Genomic DNA, 20,856 nt, shown 5'->3' on the forward strand with positions numbered 1-20,856 from the left:
GAAACTTGGTGACTTATTTTCACTGCAGCTGGATGAATCCACAGATATGAGTGGACATGCGCAACTTGTTGCATTTGTAAGATATATTGACACGGACGACATCTGTGAACACATTGTATTCTGCAAAGAAATGGAGGGGCGAACAATTGGAGAGGACATTTTTAATGTCGTTAACATGTTTATCAGCTGGAAATCCTGCAGCAGCGTCTGCACAGATGCGGCTGCATCAATGACGGGCAGCGCGAAAGGCCTCATAGCACGGATTAAAAAAGAAAATCACCACATCAAGTGGGCCCACTGTGTGATACACAGGGAAGCGCTAGCGTCCAAGAAAACTAGCCCTGTGTTGCACGATGTTTTGAACGACAGCATTAAAGTTATAAACTTTATCAAGTCAAGGCCACTTAATGCACATTTGTTCCGCAGCCTCTGTGAAAATACGGGAGCTGAACACACAGAACTGCTCCTGCATCCTGAAGTACGCTGGCTGTCCCGTGGATGAGTACTGAGCAGGCTGTTTGATTTGCTAGCTGAAGTGCACACCTTCCTGACAGAGCACGGATCTCCCCATGCCACCATGCTTGAGAACACGGACTGGCTTGCTTTGCTATCTGGCAGATATATTCAGGAAACTGGATGAACTGAACATGTCCCTGCAGGGCAAGGACACCAGCATCCTGGACCTGGATGACAAGGTGGGTGGTTCCCTGAAGAAAGCAGAGATGTGGAAAAGGCCATGTGATCAGGAGGATTTCACCTGCTTTCCTCAGTTGGATGTCTTTCTCTCAAATGAGGATGTGGCGACAGCTCCGGTGAAGTTAGTCAGAGTGGGACATTTGGCTAACTTGATCAGTGGTTTTCACTCCTACTTTACTGTCATGGATGAGAAATCCTTGCAGCTGGATTGGCTGAGAAATCCATTTCTCTTGTCTGAAGCAAACAGAAGCAAGCTTCCTGTCACTCATCAGGAAAAACTGATGGAAGTAGCATCTGACCGTGGCCTGCAGATGAAGTTTGGTGCATCCACTCTCACACAGTTTTGGCTGTGTGTGAGGCAGGAGCACCCTGAGCTGGGACAGAAAGCTTTGGAGCAGCTGCTACCGTTTGCATCCACATATTTATGTGAGGCCTCCTTCTCAGCAATGATGCTGATCAAAACAAAGCAAAGAAACAGACTGTGCCTGGAGAAGAGCTTGATCACTGCAGTTGCCTCCTTGCCACCAAGAATGACAAAGATCCTCAGTGAGGTGCAAGCTCATATTTCTCATTGAAATGTATTGAGTGCATTTTTTTCTTCCTGTTCATAAATCACTGCCTGTTACATGCTGTCCAATTCAAGTCAAATGTTCAATGCAAAGAGATTCACCTGCAACTTATTTTTTTCATCCTAACAGGGTTAACGTTAATTATTATTTGTGAGCAAATCTTTATTTATAAAGTTAATTTATTTTGTAAACTAAATATTAATTATTTATAATTAAGTTATAGATTTATTTCTGTCAACAGATTTTTTTTTATTCATGTACAATTTTTATTTTATATATTATTAGCAGCATTTTGCACATTTGAGTTTTGACTGGTTTTATGCCTTCTGGTGGTCAACTTCTTCTGTTTTTCTTTTTTGTTTGTACATGCAATGTTTGCCATATGAATGTTTTTTTCAGGTTCACTGTTGTTTGGCTTGAATAAATCTGACTTTACAGCACTGTACCTCTTTTTTCTTCCAAAAATGTTTTGCCCGTGTCAGGGGGTACTTGACTAAAAATATATTTCTAAGGGGGTACATCACTGAAGAAAGTTTGAGAACCACTTCACTAGACAGTGCGCTGAACCTTTTTTCTTCAATGATTAGTGATCTTCACAGGTTTCCATGGATTACATGAAATCTTTCCACCTTTATCCACCTTTGTCATGGCAGGGAGAACATATCAATGTAAGGGTGGGGTCATCTAAGATAGCACAAGGGTTATATGTGCTTTTTACATCCAAATGAATTCCAAATGACAGCAGGAACTAGCTGACATGCTGTAGGAATTAGGGCAAAAATTAATAGAATCAATAATTTCCAGAATTAATTTAAATGCGATTCACCAGAGCCTGGATTGATTGGATTCAATTTTGACACATTTAGTCATATTTGTATAGAAATACATTAATAATCTACATGTGTTTTTCTATTGACCTAATACAGTTTACATCTTGTATAAATGTAAAACAATAATAAAACAATGACATTATTAACTCCATATGGTGTTCCATGGTTTCTCAAATGGAGAAGCTCCAACAAAAATGTACAGATCATTAACAGATTACAATAATAAATGTTCTGCCTCTTCTGGATGTCTTTCCTGTTTCTGTTTAGCCACGGTAGATGGAGCTCGCGGTTTAGTATTATGATTTATTCCAGAAGATTGGACAAAAACTGTCCTTTAGACCACAAATATGGAGTCCTATACTGTTCATAATTAAATAAATAAATATTTAATTAATAAATAAATATGACCTCATGCAAATACACAATCAACCAATAAATCTCTCAGAAATATATAAAACGATCATGAAATTGTAAAAAAAGCTGCACACTGATTTTAAATTAGCCATTTTATTATTCAATATATTTCATTTTGCTTTAAAAACCTGTTCATTATTTTAAAACAGCATTTTAAAATATTCATTTTAATCATGTGGAATATTATTATAATTCTTTTTTCAGAACCTCGGATTTCAAAATCAATATTTTCCAAAGTAGCTTTGTTTTTATTTCATGTTGCTGTTTTTCACAATGGCTGATTTATTTCATGAAGAGCTTTTTCAGCAGACTTCACATTGTGGAAAGTTGCTCATATTGTAGTACCTGGGTGCAATCTTCACCAGCCTGCAAAAAAAGAGACAAAGACGTACGGTTAGAATCCAAACCACTTTTTTTTTACTTTGAATTTAGAAGCCTTCACACTCACCACTCTGGTTTGATGTCTGTGCACGTTCTGATGTAGTTCTTGGTCGTGAGGACAAACTCATTGTAGAGCACCCACTCTGGCTTGTGGTCCAGGACAGTGAACGGGTGCAGCTGAACCACCTGGTTGTCTTTGACTGTGAGGTAATGTCCTGTGCGTTCCAAATGAGCCACCTGCAGAAGAAGCAGAAGAGCTCTAAACCTTTGCAGGGCAGGAGTAACACCAGCAGACGTACATGCCGGATGAAAGCAGCGTCAGCTCGTCTCACCTGCATGAAGAAGCCAGTGCAGAGAGCACGCCGGATGTTGATGTAGTAATCTCTGCTGGTGAACTCTGTGCTCCGCCTGGGCAGGTTAAAGCGGTCCATAATCCTCGACAGCTGCTGACGCACGTTGTCAGCAGACATCAGTGAGCGGTAGTTGACAAAGATGTCATAGCACCACCACTGGTTAGAAAATGTGTTTCTCCATTCATGCTGACTGGCTTAAAGTTGTAGTGATGAATAGAAAAACATGTTTTATTCAGTACAGCCAAACCTCTTAGTGTTTTTTGTCTATGTCAGGTGTGTCCAAACTCTATGCAGAGTTAGAATTTGAATAGTAAAGATATAAACATATCAGATTTTTGGTATAAAATCGACATATCCTACCTTAAATCTTAATATTGGACAACTGCCATCAAGTAAAGGAATCTGGATTATCAATTTCTACCCGTCACTTAAAATAATCGGCAAGCAAATTAGATAAAGATCAAATATTTTCATAGAACTGGGCACAGCACTGCTGCCATCTGCTGGCCAAATGTGAAATAGCTTTCTTAGACTTGTGTCTCATCTTTCCATAGTAATGGTTTATCTTCTTCAATAACGTTTTATTGAAGGGGCTGCAGGTCAGAATAGATTCGATGACAGGCCAGACTGCAGACATACCTGGTTTACACAATATTAAGTTGTTAGATGATTGTGTGAACTAAGCGTAAGGTAAACAGATAAAAACAAAAGAAGACAACTCCGTGCAGAAGCTATTCTGACACTTACTTTGTTTGAAGGCATGGTAGACATTGAGCATCGTCAAGTGGTCTCCATCAATGTGAGCAAACCTCATCTTGGACTCGTCAGCTGCCTTCTTAGCCTCCGTAGGACGGACAAAGCACTGTGGGACTAAACAAGGTTGGTATGGGCCCCAACAAAGCCGCCCATACGGATGAGTCAAACGTTCACAGAAAAATGGAGCAAAGCCTATGATGCTAGGGCACTGGACACAGCGTTGGGACAGGGCAGGACCACACTATCAAAAGGGTAGAGGGGGAGCTGCGGTCTTTTCTCATGGTCATTTCCAACAGTAATGGATTTTAGTGCGGAGAGAGGGGAGTCATTAAGCACATCTGTAAAACAAGAGTTTTCACACAACTACAGTGTTAGGAACACCAGCAACGACTGAACTTTGCAAAACTTCAGGATCTGACTTTGGAATTCCATAAAGACTACAATTTTGACAGAAAATGTTAATCTCAAGGTACACAACACAATTGTAAACAACTAACAATATTGAAACTTATAGTTATTGTAAGTAAAGATTAATACTGGAACTTTGACATAAACCCAAGTGGTGCCTGCCCTATCCACATGTATAAATGATTAAAAAAATATCAACTTAGTCCACCCTTAATTAAAATAAAATTGAGAATAAATATCTCAACATTTCTGCACCTAGAAAATAAATTCTCTAAATGTTTAAAAGTGAAAGGTAACAAGCTGGCCAAAAGGACAGGGTTTGTGTTTATTCTCAAAAACTAAATAAAGATTTTTATAAACGATTTGTTTCAAAACGTTAATCAGAACGTTAAGCTTTTTTTTCTTTTTTTATGTAATCAAGAAGGAACCGAAAAGTCATTTAAAATAGTGCTGCACTCATTTCTTTTTTTTCTTCTTTATACTTTATTTAACCCTCAATGGGGAAATTCTTTGCTGCATTTGACCCATCCCCTGGGGGAGTGGTGAGCTGCAACTGAACTGCGCTTGGGAGGCAGTAGCGTTACGGGCCTTGCCTAAGGACCCTCACTGAGTGATGTTAACTGCTCGTCATTGATATGGTAATTGCCCACAGTAACATTGTTTCTTCCCCTCCGGGAATTGAACCCTGGATTCCTGCATGGTAGCCACTCACCTTACCAACCAAGCTACTCAGCCACCTCATCCTGTTGAATGTACAGTCTTTGGCTGATTTAGTAGCCGAGATCATTTTTCATCAGAAAAGAAACCGTGTTGCAGACGTCTTTACTGACACGTTATCAACCAGATCAGACTTGGCCTACAGCAGGCAAGAAGATGTCAGCCCAGTCCTGGGCATTACCTGACAGCATGGCGGTGATGGAAAGAATTTCGTTGGAGCAGTTAAACTCGCAGCTCGCAATGACCATCTTTGCTAGCTGAGGATCCAGTGGAAACTCCGCCATCATGGAGCCCAGCTCGGTGAGGTCTCCGTCATCGTTGAGAGCGGCCAGATAGTTCAGCAGTTCAAGAGCTCTCATGAGGGTCTCTGGACCTGCAGGTGGAGGGAGACAGGTGGAGCATTTAGGTAGAGAAATGGAAGTTGGAACGGTCCAAATTCAGCAAAATGACTCACCTGGTGGATCCATGAAATTGGACCGAAGAATCTCGGGGTATGTGTTATCCTGGAGAAAAGAGAATAGAACTGAACATTTATTAATGACATTTTTATTATCAGAATACAGGTTGTTGCTCAGTTTGTAAATAAGGTTGTTGTCAAGGCAAAGTGTTAAAGCGTGTTTGCAAAATATGCTTCTAGAGATGGTTTGACCCTTTAACACTTGAGATGCAACACCTAAATAACACACATTCGTTTTGACATAACACAACTCCTCCACCGTTCACGCCATCGACGTTAATCAGCTGATTGTGACGTGGAGGTTTGCACCACAAATGTAAATGGATGCATAATTGGTGCAAAGCCGATGTTCTCCGTGACAAAATCAGTTGATGTATGTTGATTACAAAAGCTCTTCACTATTGTAAAGTTTTACATATCAGTGCAAAACTGCTTTTCCCCGCTTCTGCTGGACTTGTGTTAATTGCGTAAACGTTTTGGAAGTCAAAAGTATGTAAACACTCTGGTATAAGAGGATTAAAATGATATGTTTTTCCTTAAGGTTTCCCATTTGTCCAGTTTGTATCCTTAGATCTGTAAAAACTGCTTTTTATAAACTAACTGAATTGGTTAAATGTACTAAAGTATGAATCAAAATGAACTATAAAGCCAAACAAAATTGAAAAAGGTTTGGATCTAAAAACATTTTTCAATTTACAGGAATTTTCTTTTAACCACTGCAAGGTGATTCATTTCTCTACATTTATTTATTACAAATGGTTTGTCCTTCAGTTTGCTGAGCATCTATGGGTTTGTGAAAGATGCAGTTTTACTTGTTAGAAGGATTTCTTAAATAGTCCAACAGTTTTCATTCATGTGAAGCCAGACCCAGAGACTGCTTCCAATACAAAGTATATTATTTCATGCTTTATTATAGAACTATGAAAGACAGTGGGACAGTTTTTTTAATTCAAAGAGAAAATGGTTTTGATTTCTGCAGAAAAAGTCACTTGCCTGCATCTCAGTTTTGTAGGCTTTCTCCGTGTAGAGACGGAAGCATTTCCCTGGTCGTGTTCTGCCGGCGCGACCCGCCCTCTGCTGGGCAGAAGCTTTACTGATGGCTGTGACCAGCAAAGACTCCACTCTGATCTGAGGATTGTACACCTGACAGCAACTTCTGGCTCGTACAGGGCAATCAATGAAAATATTGTCTGACCTTAAACCAGTGTGTGGCCTAAATCAGGTAGAGATGCACTGTTACAGGCACAGCCCTCTGCTTTGCTTTCATCCTGTTGTGTTTCACTTCAGTTAATTTCCTGATGATGTTCACCTGGGACTGCAGCTTCATCAGCTGTGACTGGCCGCCTGCTGGTCATGTGGTGCTCCTCTACCAGGAAGCCGGAGCCTATTAAAGCACACCTGGGAGCTGAGCCTGGCAGAGTCTGGTGAACTGTCTCTGGCTGACACTCACTGCGATCCTGACTCTCTTTTGGCTGCATGCTTCTGACTAAGCTGTTTTCCTCAGGTACGTGGTGGGAGGTTGTGATCAGGCAAGTTTGGGGCCCCATACATTTTCACACGCAGGCTGAACTTTGTTAGACACACCAGGTAAGGGGTTGGTGCCATTTCTTGTAATGTTTTGTATGTTTGTATTTAGACTAGTTAGGTAGTCTTTTGTTGTTCTTTTGATTTATGGGTTTAGTTGCAGAGTTAGGCCTGGTTTTGTTATATTGAGTTTATTTATTTGGCACAACCCAAACGTCACTTCCTCCCCCACAGGTAATTGTTTGCAGCAGCCTGAGTCTTTGAATATTATAAACCATATTTGTATACATCATCCTTGACTACTTGTCTTATTTCATGGTTGTACTGTTGCGCCCTCCCCAGGGACGTAACATGCACTTTGACATCATCAGATATGACATCATTACAGTCTGATTAGACTGAATCAAATTGATGTCAAAATGAGTCACAACGATGTCATTAGACACATTACATGTAATCCAGTGTCAGAATTTGACAGAATGACATCATCAGATAATAGTTAAAAGTCTACATATAGACCTCTTGGAAATCAATGAAAACATTTTTTGATAGGTGCACGCGGAATCCCTCACACGAACAAAGAAAAAACATGGAGTCAACAAATGCACATCACTACAAAGACATACATGGCAATGTCCTGTTACATATATGTCGCAAAAATGAAGAAACACATTATACGACAAGACGAGTGGCACCTGGGGCAGCAGAGAAACTCGATGACACCAAGACAAAAAGAGACAGCGGTGTCATGAAAGGGGAAACGGGAAAGGCAAAAGAACCCTTTCAGCTAAACGAGTGGACCCATAGGGACCCGTATCAACTGCCTTCCGTTCAGTACGGAAATCCAGCCCGCACTTCCTATAACCATAGAAAGAGCTTGCCACCCAGCAAACCTGAGCAGTGCCTTCAAAGTGATGTCCAGCACGAGCTCACACATCCTCAAACCAGCTCCACTGGCAAAGACTCAAAAGTCTCTGTAAAAGGAATGAGTCAGGACACGTCACCTCTGGTGTGTGTAGGGAAAAGAATGACTCTGGCGGACCCTGCTACAAAACCACCCAACCGGCTTTCTATCTTGGCATCCATGAAGCCGGCAGGGAACTTTAAAAAATTAGCCAAATAAATGTACAGTTTTTAGTTGTAGGCCAGTTAGTATAGTAACTTTAGACATTAGGATTAGAAAAGTTAAAAAAGGGAGAAAAAATATAGGGTCGGGGTTAGAGCATAAAAAGTAGGAAAGATTAAAATGAATGAAATCATGAAATTGGTTTCTGGACATATGCCATTATGTAAATAAGTCATTTTTGTATTGATTGTAGGTTTAGTTTTCAATGCAAAATAATGTGTGATCAAAAAGTAGAAAGGGGTAGAATTACAAAAAGAGGACTCTAGTTGCTGAAAGTTTTTCATTCTTTTTTTAAGTTTATTAGTATTATTTTAATAACTTGTCATGTCCAACAGCTGAGAACAAAATAGGAGCTGAATGCTTGAAAAATGTAAAAGCTTTGCAATATAACATCGGACATGGGTCTAGTTTGCAAAATCTGAGTTTGGAGTCCCATTCTCAAATCTCTAGGGGAAGTTTGTTCTAGTGCGAGGCCTGCAAATGACCAAAATACAGCAAGAATGACACATTTACATCATTATAGCAGACTTCCTGTGCAACTGACAACTTGGTACCAGGAAACTTTTTTTGGTTTCCATGTGATGAAGAAGCCCTGTTAATATCAAGCTTGTACGTTCAAGCACAATGTGCTTGGGCCCTAATAACATACATTACAAATACAATAGGATCCTGAAATTACAATATATCCCATAGTATTTTTGGCAGAAAAAAACGTGAGATTACTTAAGGTTAAAATAATTACATATTTTTATGATCATGATAAATGCATTTGTACAACGAAATAACGCTGGAACACAGAAGAAGAGGCCAGACAAAGAGAGTGAAAGAGAGATCTTGATGCACACTCGCTTAATTAGGCAGAGAAATATTGCAGCCCACTAGGCTTTAAATAGAATAATGCAAATCAAATAAATGGGAATAGATACATATGAAATTGTTATTTTCTATAGTTTTGTTTAAACAAAATTTAAAATAAAAGCTTTAATTTTCTCTAATTTGGTCTGAAAATGGAAAAGTTAACACAATAATCTAAGAGCAAGAACACAGAAATACAATAAATCTACATTAATAAAATAGATAAATTAATAAAGAATAACATTCTTTATTTTAATGATTTGCATTGGATCACACAAAAAACAACCTGCTTTAAGAAGCATTGAAACAAAATAAATAGGAACATTTTCAGGAACACGCTTTTGGAATAAATAAAAAAATCACACTATAAGCCCCTTCACTCTAAAAAATGCATCACCTCAACAAAATAAATTAACACAACGCTTTCCATTAGTCATTTAATGTTGGGTCAACTTCTAATGAAATTAAGTTCAACTAACAAGTTAAGTTAAGTTGAGAGAACTAGATTTCCTTTTACAGTCTAGAGTATCTTATATTAGCACCAACATACAATTTAAAAGCATAAACATACCTTTTGAAGTTGACCACTCATTTAAATACATTGTTTCAACTAGTTTTATTAAATTTAACTGAAAGGATTTTTATGTTGTATTAAATTTATTATAATAATGATAAAATTAAGTTTTTAAGTTGACACCTCTAAAAAATGTAAGTTGCTTCAAATGGACTTCTTTCAACAGCTCTTGTTCAAGGCAATAATATAATAAATTACCTTACAACATGAGTGCTTGGCAATGAAATCTTTCTTTCAGAGCAAAATATAAAATCCCCCTAAAAAACAAAAACAAAAAAATGCTCTGACATGCTCAAAATTTTGAAATTCAACAGGGATATTTTGGTTTAAACAAAGTTATATACTTCATTGTTGAAACAGAGTATCAAATGATTTGCATGAGTTAAAACTCTGCGTATTAAAGAGACTTTAGATTTTTAAAATAAGCATTCCACACATTCCTGGATGTAAAGACTTTTTAAACATTTTTACTGAAAACAAATATTTGTGCAACATTTGGAGCTTCACAAGATCAACAGCATGGGTGCTTTTTCAATGGTAAATCATCTTTAGTATTAAAAGGAAATCCACAAATACATATTAAACATATTTTAACACAAAAGTGACAACTTCAAAACAAACCACTGGGTCTTGTGTTCAGAAGATACTGTTTTTGGACCTCAGCACTGGGCTTCTGTCAATCAAAGCCAAAGAACAACTTCAGAAATACTTCAAGAGTGCATCTAAGTTTCTTTGCAGAGCTCAGATTCTGAGCACCTCAGAGCAGCAACTGTTTATCTGGAACCCAGTTCTAGAAAATGTGGTATCAGCACAGCAGCCAACCTCTGCAGGTGAGCCAGATGCTCAGGTATGATGCTCAAAAGTAGAAATGTTCACGACCAACCTTTTTCTTTCTTCCTCTCGTGGCTTTTGAAACATCTGTTTATTCTTTCTGAGATGATCCCTGAAAATGGACATGATTAAATTGTCTTCTTACCGTCTGTTCCTTGCGAGCTACTGTCCTCCATGCTTTGCAGCTAACCCCGCTGCATTTATAACTGCTCACCTGGATCAGGTGAGCTCAGTCACGCAGAAACTGGGAACTCTCAATCCAGCTCATCAGCATTTGCTGAAGCAGGGTTAGCTGCAGAACAAGCAGGGCAGCAGCTCACAAGGAACAGGACTGGAGACGCCCGAGACTGATTACAGATCAACAACGCCCTCTGGTGTTTAGCTGATGCATAACAGTGGAGCTGTATCCCATCATGCATCACACATATCCCATACGTGGCATGTACCAACTAGCCTTCTGATGTAAAATGACTGCTAAGGAGTATAATGCTTTTGTAGAGCTTTTTAAAATGTATAAATCTGATCTCTAAACATCATCCGTGTCTTCCATGCAATGTAATGAGACACACAGACAGAAATGTGAAGGTGTCTGCTGTAAATATAACTATTGCTCACATCCATGTTTATGAATGACTAATTATTTCACTCACATAAATTAATTATAGTGTGGGAACAAAATATTTATTATTTTACCCATGTCAGGTCACGGGCTCCTTAGTAAGACAATAAAAAGAAGAACTTTTTTTTAAAAATACCAAAAGCCTAAACAACCCATGTATAGAATACAAGCTTTGATAAAGAAAAAACACCAAGGCTAGAAACAGACAGTTCTTTGTGGCTGCCAGCAATAACTGACTTATTATTAAAATAGACTGAAGCATCAGCAAGTGTCACGTGCTTTGATGAAAGGTTTGCACCACTTTATGCTATCCCAGCATGCAAAGCACATACATCCTGACTCTGAGACTCAGATATCAGACACCTCCCCTCTTCGTCATCCTCCTCCTCCTCCTCTTCATTTTCATGCTCAGCTTCACTTCCTGGAACCTGCATGCAGAGACACAGCATGGGATGGTGGGATTAATGAAGTCATCAAAGGGAGAACAGTTAGCAACTTTTGTTCAGCATCATCCAAACTTACATGACATTCATTCTAATGCAGAATAATGGTCCCATTTCTACTAAGGCTGGGTTGATAAAAATCAATCTGAATCGATCCAAGATTAACAGATCAATAATCGATCCGTAAAAGTAGAGATCGATCTTTTATGCCTTTCCTTTTACGGTGACCTAACAGCAGTAAAGCCAAAGCCTTCTAGCTTGAATCAGGATCAGGAATCAGGATCAGGAATCAGGAAATCTTTATTGTCATTTTATCACATGATAAAACGAAATTAGGCTCTCTGGTCCTGGGCTAGTCGTTTACATTCAGACATAAATAAATAATATGATATCAATGTGATATCAATATGTTAGGGTATGGTTCCTGGTGAGTATTGCACAGAAAGTATGTTTCCAATTGCACAGTATATTATATTAAGCATTGCACAGCCCTGTGATATTGCACATGAGAATTAGCTTGCTGTCCATGGAGGGGGGGGGGGGTGCAGTGATCAATCGGAGTTCAGCAGTCTGACTGCTTCAGGGAAGAAACTGTTCCTCGGTCTGGTGGTCCTGCTCTTTATGCTCCTCAGTCTCCTGCCTGAGGGGAGCAGGGAGAACAGAGGGTGTGAGGGGTGAGTGGGGTCTTTCAGGATGCGGGAGGCCCGTTTCCTGCATCTGGTCGTATAGATGTCAGTGGTGGACGGCAGGCTGCAGCCCACAGTCCTCTGTGCAGCTTTTGTCACTCGTTGCAGAGCTTTCCTCTCTGCCGCAGAGCAGCTGCCGTGCCACACCGTGATGCAGGAGGTCAGGACGCTCTCCACCACACACCTGTAGAAGAAGGTCAGGACTGAGATCCCCATCCCAGCACGCCTGAGCCTCCTCAGGAAATAGAGGTGCTGGTGTGCCTTTTTGACCAGGCAGGAGGTGTTGGTGCTCCAGGTAAGGTCGCTGGAGATGTGCACGCCAAGATACCTGAAGCTGGAAACCACGTTCACCACGTCCCCTCCGATGTGAATGGGGGTAGGGGGGCATCTGTCCTTCCTGAAATCCACGATCATCTCCTTGGTTTTCTTCCCATTGATACAGAGGTTGTTGTCTCTGCACCAGCTCTCCAGATGTTCCACCATCACAGTGTGGCCTAGTGAGGCTGCATCAGCCCTGCAAGACTGTTTCCAGCACACAGACTGGCAGATCTTCAGGGAGGCAGCTTCGCATGAGGGGGAGGTGGACCTGGAGGATTATGCATCAGGAGTCCTCGGGTTCATCAGTAAGTGCACGGATGATGTCACCAGCACCAGGACTGTAACAAACTACCCCAATCAAAAACCCTGGCTGAACACAGAGGTGCGGGCTCTGCTGAAACACAGGAATGCTGCGTTCCAGTCAGGTGACAAGGTGGCACTCAGAGCAACATGAAGGGAGCTGCATGCTGGAGTAAGGAGGGCTCAGAGGATTCAGGGACACTTTACATCGAATGACCCTCAGAGTATGTGGTAGGGCATTAAGTGCATCACGGACACCAACACCAGAGATGCACAGTGCACTGAGAACCCCTCTCTACGCACTCAACCTCTTCTACTCCCGCTTTGAGGACTCCAACACCGCCCCTCCCAGCACCAGACTCACCATCCCACCTGGCGAAGAGCCTTTCAGCGTGACGCCTGCTGAGGTGAGGAGGACCCTCCAGAGGATCAACCCTCACAAAGCTGTTGGACCCGACAACATCCCTGGACGGGTGCTGAGGGACGGTGCACACCAGCTCACAGAGGTGCTGATAGACATCTTCAACACCTCCCTGAAGCAGTCAGTGGTCCCCACCTGCCTGAAAACCGCCACCATCATCCCAATCCCCAAAACATCCACAGTGACAGGTCTGAATGACTATCAGCCGGTTGCCCTGACACCGATAGTCATGAAATGCTTCGAAAAACTGGTCATGGCCCGCATCACAGAATCCATCGATATCACCAAGGACCGGCACCAATATGCATACAGGTCAAACTGATCCACAGAGGACGCCATCTCCTCTGTGGTCCACACAACCCTCACCCACCTAGAGAACAAGAACACGTACGTTCGACTGCTCTTCGTGGACTTCACATCAGCTTTTAACACATCATCCCGCAGACCCTCACCCAAAAACTACACACACTTGGACTGAGCCCCACTCTGTGCAACTGGGTCTTGGACTTCCTGACAGACAGACCACAGCCTGTGAAAATCCGCAACGTCTCCTCCTCCCCGATCACCCTCAGCACCGGCTCCCCCCAGGGCTGTGTGCTGAGCCCCCTCCTGTTCACCCTGCTCACGCACGACTGCACAGCGAGTCCCCCCAGCTGTCTGATCGTGAAGTTTGCAGATGACACAGCTGTGGTTGGACGCATCTCCAACAACGATGAGTCCGACTACAGGCAGGAGGTGGAACATCTGCATCTGCATCCGATGAGGTATAATGGAACTTCCCATTGGACGGCTCATGCTAACGCTCGGTCTCCCTAAACATACATTTGCTGACTGAATGAACAGCAAACCCGCCGGGTGTAAACTGTATTAGGTCAATAGAAAAACATATGTAGATTATTAATGTATTTCTATACAAATATGACTAAATGTGTCAAAATTGAATCCAATCAATCCAGGCTCTGGTGAATCGCATTTAAACCGATTCTGGAAATTACTGATTCTATTAATTATAGCCATAATTCCTACAGCATGTCAGCTAGTTCCTGCCGTCATATGGATGTAAAAATCACATATAACCCTTGTGCTATCTTAGATGACCCCACCCTTGGGCTTGTCGCCCCTGTCCTGTGGGGGGGCGTTCTGGGGGGGGGGGGGGGGGGGCATTATTGGTACGGGTCGGGGGGGCTAACGGGTCGGGGTCTCCGCTGAGGCAATCAGTGGTTGCCTCGGCCGGTTGGCCTCCTCGGTCCCGTCAAGGCCTGACCAGAGCTCCTCTAGGGCCGGCGTCTGGGGGTGGGGGCCTGGGCTTGCTCCGGGGGGGGGCGACGCTTTCTGGCTCCTCTCTCTCTGTGTGGGGTGGGTGGTACCGGGCCTGGGGTGTCGGCGCCTCCGGGGGTGGGGCCCCTGGGCTGGGTGGCCCTGGCCCCTTTGCTGGGGGGGGCTGGGGGACAGCTGTTTGACCACCGGGGGACAGTCTACCAGCTTTCCCCAACTTACCCCCTTCCTAATATAACCTCATATTAGGGTGAGGGGGTGGGGGGTCTAGCCTGCGATGCGCCTTGGGGGGGGGGCTACTTGGCAGTGGCCCCCCTCCTGTGGTTGCCGTATGGAGTGGGCCCCCCCTCTTTCGGTTTTATTTGCAGCTTAGACATGTAGGGTCTTTGGTAGGGGGGGTGCTTGGACATCACTGCAAGCAAGCAGCAGATGTCCTGCTGGCACCCTACCCGCCAATTTTAACCGCACCTTAGACATTTAGGGCCCCTTGGTGGGGAGGGTGAGGGGACATCACTGTGAGTAATCAGGAGATGTCCCCTTAGTGCCCTACTCGCCAATTTTAACTGCACCCCCCTTAGTACACACACCCCTCCCCCTTCAATATATACATTCCAACATAAACACACACACATGCACACACACACCCTCTCAAACACACATACACGCACACACATTTTGCAAGGAAGGTGGGACCTGGGTCCGTCTGTCCCCTTCCCCTTCCCTGGTGGGGGGTGCGGGCCTCTTGGCGATGGCGGCCGTGTCCCTTGGTTGCCGGCTCCCTGGGCCCGGCAGTGCTCTCTCCGCACGGTGGGGGGGTTCATATTACACCTGAGCCAGGGGTGTTCGTGTCCCTGGGGGGTGGGTCCTGGTCCTTGCCCCTGAGCGCTGGGCCCCGACAAACTTCCAACATGGCCGAGCCTGGTCGGGCCATATTTATAACACCCCTTGTGGGCCACCCTTTTTTCCCCGGGGTTCCCCCCTCCTGGGCGGGGGCGGCGGGCCCCTGCCTTGCTCCTACCTGGACCAACCGTGGGCCGGGTGGGTGGCTGCCTGGAGTGCGGAGCGGGTCTCCCTTGGGGGGTCCTGGCTCGTACCCGGGGTTGGGGCGGGGGGATGCCCAGAACTCCTGGGTGGTGGTGGGGTGCTCGTCTGGGGCTGTGGGCGTCCTTCTCCGGTGGGGCCCTGCGTTGGGCTCTTCCAGCGCGGCGGGGGGGCTGCTTTCCTGGCTGGGCTGGGGCGACGCTTTCTTTCCCTCCACGCCTCCCTGCTCTCTGGCTCTAGGGGCCTCGCGGCGGTCCTGCTGGCCCTGGCCTGGGTGGCGGTCTTGGTCGCCCGGGGGGCGGTTGTTCCCTGCCTGTTCCCGTGTGGCGTTGGGGGAATTCCGGCTGCCGCTGCTGCTGCGGCGGGGGTCTGGGTGTGGGGGTGGGTGGGCGCTCCTCCTCCTTCTTTTCACATTCCACCATCCATTTTAGAAGAACATAAACACTCACCTGAGCACAGGTATTAGCTCACCTTTGCACTTATAGTTTGCATGATTGAATGAATGAAAGATTTCACACTAGTTGGTTTAAAGGCATAGGTATGCGTTCGTGAAAACTATCTGTTTTGTGTACATGTTGACATGTGAACATTTTTTGCAGCCTGCAGGTGTGTTGATAATATTTGAGTGTGTGTGAACAGGCCCCGCCCTTTTTGTACTACATTTGAACCGTACCGTAATGATAAACAACCAGTAAACCTGTCTGCTCTATGCTGCTTCATGGTCTTACCCCCCCCTCTCACTATGACCCCCCCCCCCCCCCCCCTTTGACATCCCTCCCTCTTCTTCCCTTCTTTCCTTTTCCGTCCGGTCCAACACCAAAGATTTTGAATCATGGTTGAAATGAATAAAGTTTGGCCTCAATTACAAAAGGGGTTTATTCAGACATACCTTTGGTTTGTCTGAAGATTAATAACCCCTCTTGTTAAAGTAAAATATGTCCAACACAAGAGGCCCTCAGCTCTCATCTGCCTGCCTAGCTGTTGGACAGGACAAGTTAAAAAAAATAAAAATAAAAAAAGATGACCCCACCTTTACATTGACATGTTCTCCCTACCATGACAAAGGTGGATAAAGGTGGAAAGATTTCATGTAATCCATGGACACCAGTGAAGATCACAAATCAGTGAAGAAAAAAGGTTTAGCGCACTGTCTAGTGGGTCTAGATGACCCAACTCCCAATGTTAAAGTGCCTAGGATAGCACAAGGGTTAAATAAGCTCTGAGGGGGAAAAAGTGAAATGAATTTCTAAACCTTACTTTGACTTTTTTGTCGCCTGCATCCTCCTCTAAATATCTTGTTCCTTTTCCATAAAAGAGTGAGGGGGAACCGGCTGAAAAACATAACGCTCATGCTCAGTGTCAATGATGAAGTACTGATGGAGGAATAAATTGTTATATTATTTAGCTTAAAACATGAGATAGATGCAAACTGGAGTTTGATCAATGTTAACTACAATCAAACCAGCTTTTCTTAGAGAAATTCATGTGAAATGATTTTATGCATTGATTTGATTTTCACAGACAGAAGACATTTTAGAAAACTCATAGTTTTGTTGAAATACCGTATTTGTTGACAAACTATCTAAATCTGAAATCAATGGACACATTTTGAAAACTACCAAAAAATAAAACAGAAATAAGAATATGGAAAAGATTGTGTGTTTTTAAAATGACAGAATGATATCCTGGGTCAAATCTGAGATCTTCTGTCAGGGTTTCTTAGGTCAAAGAAACTGTTAGCTGTTATTTTTCTTTCATGAATTCATGGTTTTTTAAAAGTATTTATTTAAAAGAAAATACCCATTTATTGGCAGAATGGTAAAAACATAAGCATGCTGTATGTTTTAAAGTGCCTCACAATGGTTCTAATTTGGACACTGTCTGGTTATGACGAATGTCTGACAGCCAAGAAAAAAACATTTCTGTTAGCGAAACTATGATTGTTTTCATTTACATGAATAATTAAACTAGAACTGTCAAACTCTTTCATTTACAGTTAAAGCCTCCTTAAATCTTTAAGCAAGAATTAGTGGAAAAGAAACACCTTGGGTGCAGTAAGCTCAACTTTTGGGTTATTCTCAATCTCCCACAATCCTTCATTGAAGCCTTTTCTTTTGTTGGGCTTTGCATACTTCTCTTTGTTGAGCAAATACGGGAAGATGTCTTTTGGACCAAGAAACGCTCTGTAAAAAAGAAAATATCAGGTGTGAAAACGCTGTCAGTAGTTTCTGCCTCATCACATAGATGTGTGTGTTTGTGCATGTAAAAATGTTCATTTTAGCAAGAAGACGGTCAATTCTAAGCAGATAAAGGTTAAGTAAAGGAACAACACAGCCAGTTCGTATCTGTTGAAGGACATTGAATTTGAAAGACATATTTGCATGTCTTGTTTGCTTCCACATAAAGTATTTATTACTTTTCTAATAATAAATAATGAGATGCATTGGATACACAAAAAGAGTTTCCTGAGAGTTTTGTTTTTGTATTTAGTACATGGAAAATCCAGGTAAACAGTGCATGACAGAACAAAAATACAAAGAACAGGACACATCTCAAAGATCACTTTCTAATGAATGCAGCTTAGCATCATGTTGTCACTAATACTGCATTCTTATGACTAAGAATCACTTTAATAGCAAATTAAAGTTATGTCTTGGTTAGCCTGGTAATTATATCCAGATCTCCCCACAGAAACTGTAAGATAAAATTTCTAAAGTGTCACCTAATGGAAAGAGTCAAAGTATCATGCAGTGAGTCATGCAGTGAACAAATCCAAATCTATTTGACCATGTCATAGTATGCACATGTTATATTGCTCTTTGGTTTGACCTCATTTTACATATTGTATTGAAGTGTGGGGAAATACATATGAAACTAATATAATGGCCTTAATTCTATTACACAAGAGAGCTATTCCAAGTATTTACAAAGCTAAAGTTAGAGATCACACAAATGAACTTTTCTTCAATTCTGCTCCTTTCCAATCATGAAAACTTTCAATATTGTACAACAAACATGTAAACATTTTGAAAAATAAATGTTTTCATTAAAGTGAAGAAATAAATGAATGAAATGAAAATGAGTTGTAACAAGTGAAAGTGTGTTTCTAAAGCTCATTTGTGAAAAGAACATCTGTGTCTGAACTGCATTACAAGTAAAGTTTGAGTTTCTGCATTTTGACTTGAACAGAATAAGATTAAACATGAACTGTTCTGAAGTAAAATCATTTTTTCTTCCTTTGAGGTTTAATATTTTGTTGTCACTTAAAAGCAAACTCATAAGCAAGATAAATGTTGTACACTGCTCTACATCAATGGATGCAAAACCATCAAAAGGGCGTTTCACCTACGTTTCAAGGGTGCCAAAGAAAAATATGGGGTACTTGATGTTGGATGGCTTTACAGCCCCATCCGGGACCTCATCGATCTGGAAAGACAACAGTTGATATTCCACACACCGGCGTTTTGCTAAATGATAGAAAAGTGTCGAATTGTTTTATATTTGCTTTGGACTTACTCTTGCAGGCCAGTGAGGATACCCTTCATTTTAGCAAAAATAAGGTCCGCTGGTTTCCAGTCTCGAGCCGACAGTGAAGATTTGGCACAGAGCATGAGACTGCAGAAACAAAGACAAGAAGATTCATGGCAAGTACACGAAGGAGAACAAGTCTGCATGGGGCAGGAACAAGGTGGCGGCCATCTTGGAGGCTCCAGGGGACGGCACACCTGTGAGGGAAGATGCAAAACAAGCAGAGGAGGAGCAGAATTCATTCGTTCTAAAGGTGGATGGATATGCATCTCAGTCTACACCACGGAAAGGTCTTCTGATGGACAGCGGTGCTTCTGCACACATTGTGACAGATGAAAAGGCCTTCAGAAGGTTTGACAAAACTTTTCATCCAAAGAATCACGTGATGGAGTTAGCAGATGCCACGAGGAAAACTGGGAGTGTCCTGAAGAAAGGCAACGCCCAGATCGAGACAAAGGAAAGGTGGTGAACTTCACTCTTTCATGTGCTCTGCTGATTCCTGAATACCCACAGAACATCTTGTCTGTGGAGGCTGCAGCTTCTAAGGGAGCAAAATTCCATTTTGAGAAGAGCAACAGCAAGATGATTCTTCCTGATGGAACAACATGCAGCTTGAAGGTAAAAGGCAGACTCTATTACCTGGAGACTGTAGAAAAACCAGATGATGACAATAATGATGAATGTAACACCTGTTTTGATCTAAAAACCTGGCATGAAGTACTGGGTCACTGTAATTATGGTGATGTGCCTTAACTTGAGTCGGTTGTGGATGGCATGAAAATCAGAGAGAAAGCTAAGAAACCAGGTGAATGTGAGATTTGTCTACAAGGCAAATTTACTCAAACCAGAAACCGAGAAGGTGATGCCAGAGCTAAAGCTCCATTAGAACTTGTACACACGGACCTGGGGGGCCCTATTGCACCAGAGTCATTTGAGGGGTACAAGTATGCGATCACTTTCACTGATGACTTTTCAGGTGCTATTTATGTGTACTTCCTAAGAAACAAAAACAAAGCGGTTGAAGCTACAAAACAGTTTTTAGCAGACATTGCACCCTATGGTAAAGTAAAACGTCTCAGATCAGACAATGGGACTGAGTTTACTTCAGAAGAGTATCAGACACTGCTGAGAGACACTACGATAAAACATGAAAGGTCGGCTCCATACTCCCCCCATCAAAATGGGACAGCGGAGAGGAAATGGCGAACAACAATGGCGTGTTTGAAATGGTGAGGTGTATGCTCATAGAATCAGGCTTACCCAAAGAGTTATGGCCTTATGCAGCCAGGATGGCTACAGTGCTAAGAAACCGATTACTGTAAAAGAACAGGGGAGACACCATATTTTCTATTCACTGGTAAAAGACCAGATCTATCCAGAAGGAGAAAATTTGGCTTAGAGTGTATTGTATACAAACAAAACAAGAAAAAGTTAGACTCTAGAGGCAAAAAGGGGATTTTTGTTGGTTTTGATCGACATTCTCCAGCAAACATGGTATTTTTTCCAGAAACCAAGACTGTGCTGAAACACAGACTGATACACTTCATCACAAAAGAAAAGACAGAGAGTCAGACGCAGACTGACACAGAACAAATGGGAGACTTCTTTGTAGAGCACGTACCAGGACCAACCAAAGACATTCAGTCAGAAGCAGAACAGATAAGGACTGACAACCAAGAGACAGGCACCAACGTGTAACCCCCGTTACAAATACACTCAGTAATAATAGAGCAT

The 20,856-nt window shown here is 42.5% G+C and overlaps 1 protein-coding gene and 1 long non-coding RNA gene across 2 annotated transcripts; both read right to left on the reverse strand.

Annotated features, from left to right (window-relative positions):
* Positions 1-2,719: 2,719 nt before the first annotated feature.
* On the reverse strand, positions 2,720-12,722 carry LOC144992724 (ATP-dependent RNA helicase DHX15-like). Its single transcript, XM_078949445.1, has 7 exons — positions 12,424-12,722; positions 5,579-5,844; positions 5,306-5,497; positions 3,926-4,113; positions 3,223-3,429; positions 2,958-3,127; positions 2,720-2,875 (listed from the first exon to the last, which is right to left on the reverse strand). The coding sequence occupies exons 1-7, from the start codon at positions 12,720-12,722 to the stop codon at positions 2,812-2,814; spliced, it is 1,386 nt and encodes a 461-aa protein (XP_078805571.1). The 3' UTR covers positions 2,720-2,811.
* A 4,127-nt stretch (positions 12,723-16,849) lies between these two features.
* LOC144991012 (uncharacterized) lies at positions 16,850-19,231 on the reverse strand. The gene is made up of 4 exons (XR_013654921.1): positions 19,111-19,231; positions 18,944-19,020; positions 17,639-17,777; positions 16,850-16,925 (listed from the first exon to the last, which is right to left on the reverse strand). It is a non-coding gene; the product is annotated as an uncharacterized LOC144991012 (long non-coding RNA).
* Between the last annotated feature and the right edge of the window lie 1,625 nt (positions 19,232-20,856).

This window comes from Oryzias latipes, chromosome 1 (genome assembly GCF_053564925.1).
Source record: "Oryzias latipes strain Hd-rR chromosome 1, Olatipes_Hd-rR_3.1".
In the NCBI taxonomy this organism is placed as follows: Eukaryota; Metazoa; Chordata; class Actinopteri; order Beloniformes; family Adrianichthyidae; genus Oryzias; species Oryzias latipes.

Excerpts from the sequence above, each read along its gene's own strand:
- LOC144992724 (XM_078949445.1), bottom strand. The coding sequence starts at position 12,722 with ATGGTGGAACATCTGGAGAGCTGGTGCAGAGACAACAACCTCTGTATC. Across the intron at positions 4,114-5,305 it reads CATCACCGCCATGCTGTCAG|TCCCACAGTGCTTTGTCCGT; the intron begins GTAATGCCCAGG and ends AACCTTGTTTAG. Across the intron at positions 3,430-3,925 it reads TTATCTGTTTACCTTACGCT|CATGAATGGAGAAACACATT; the intron begins TAGTTCACACAA and ends TAAGCCAGTCAG.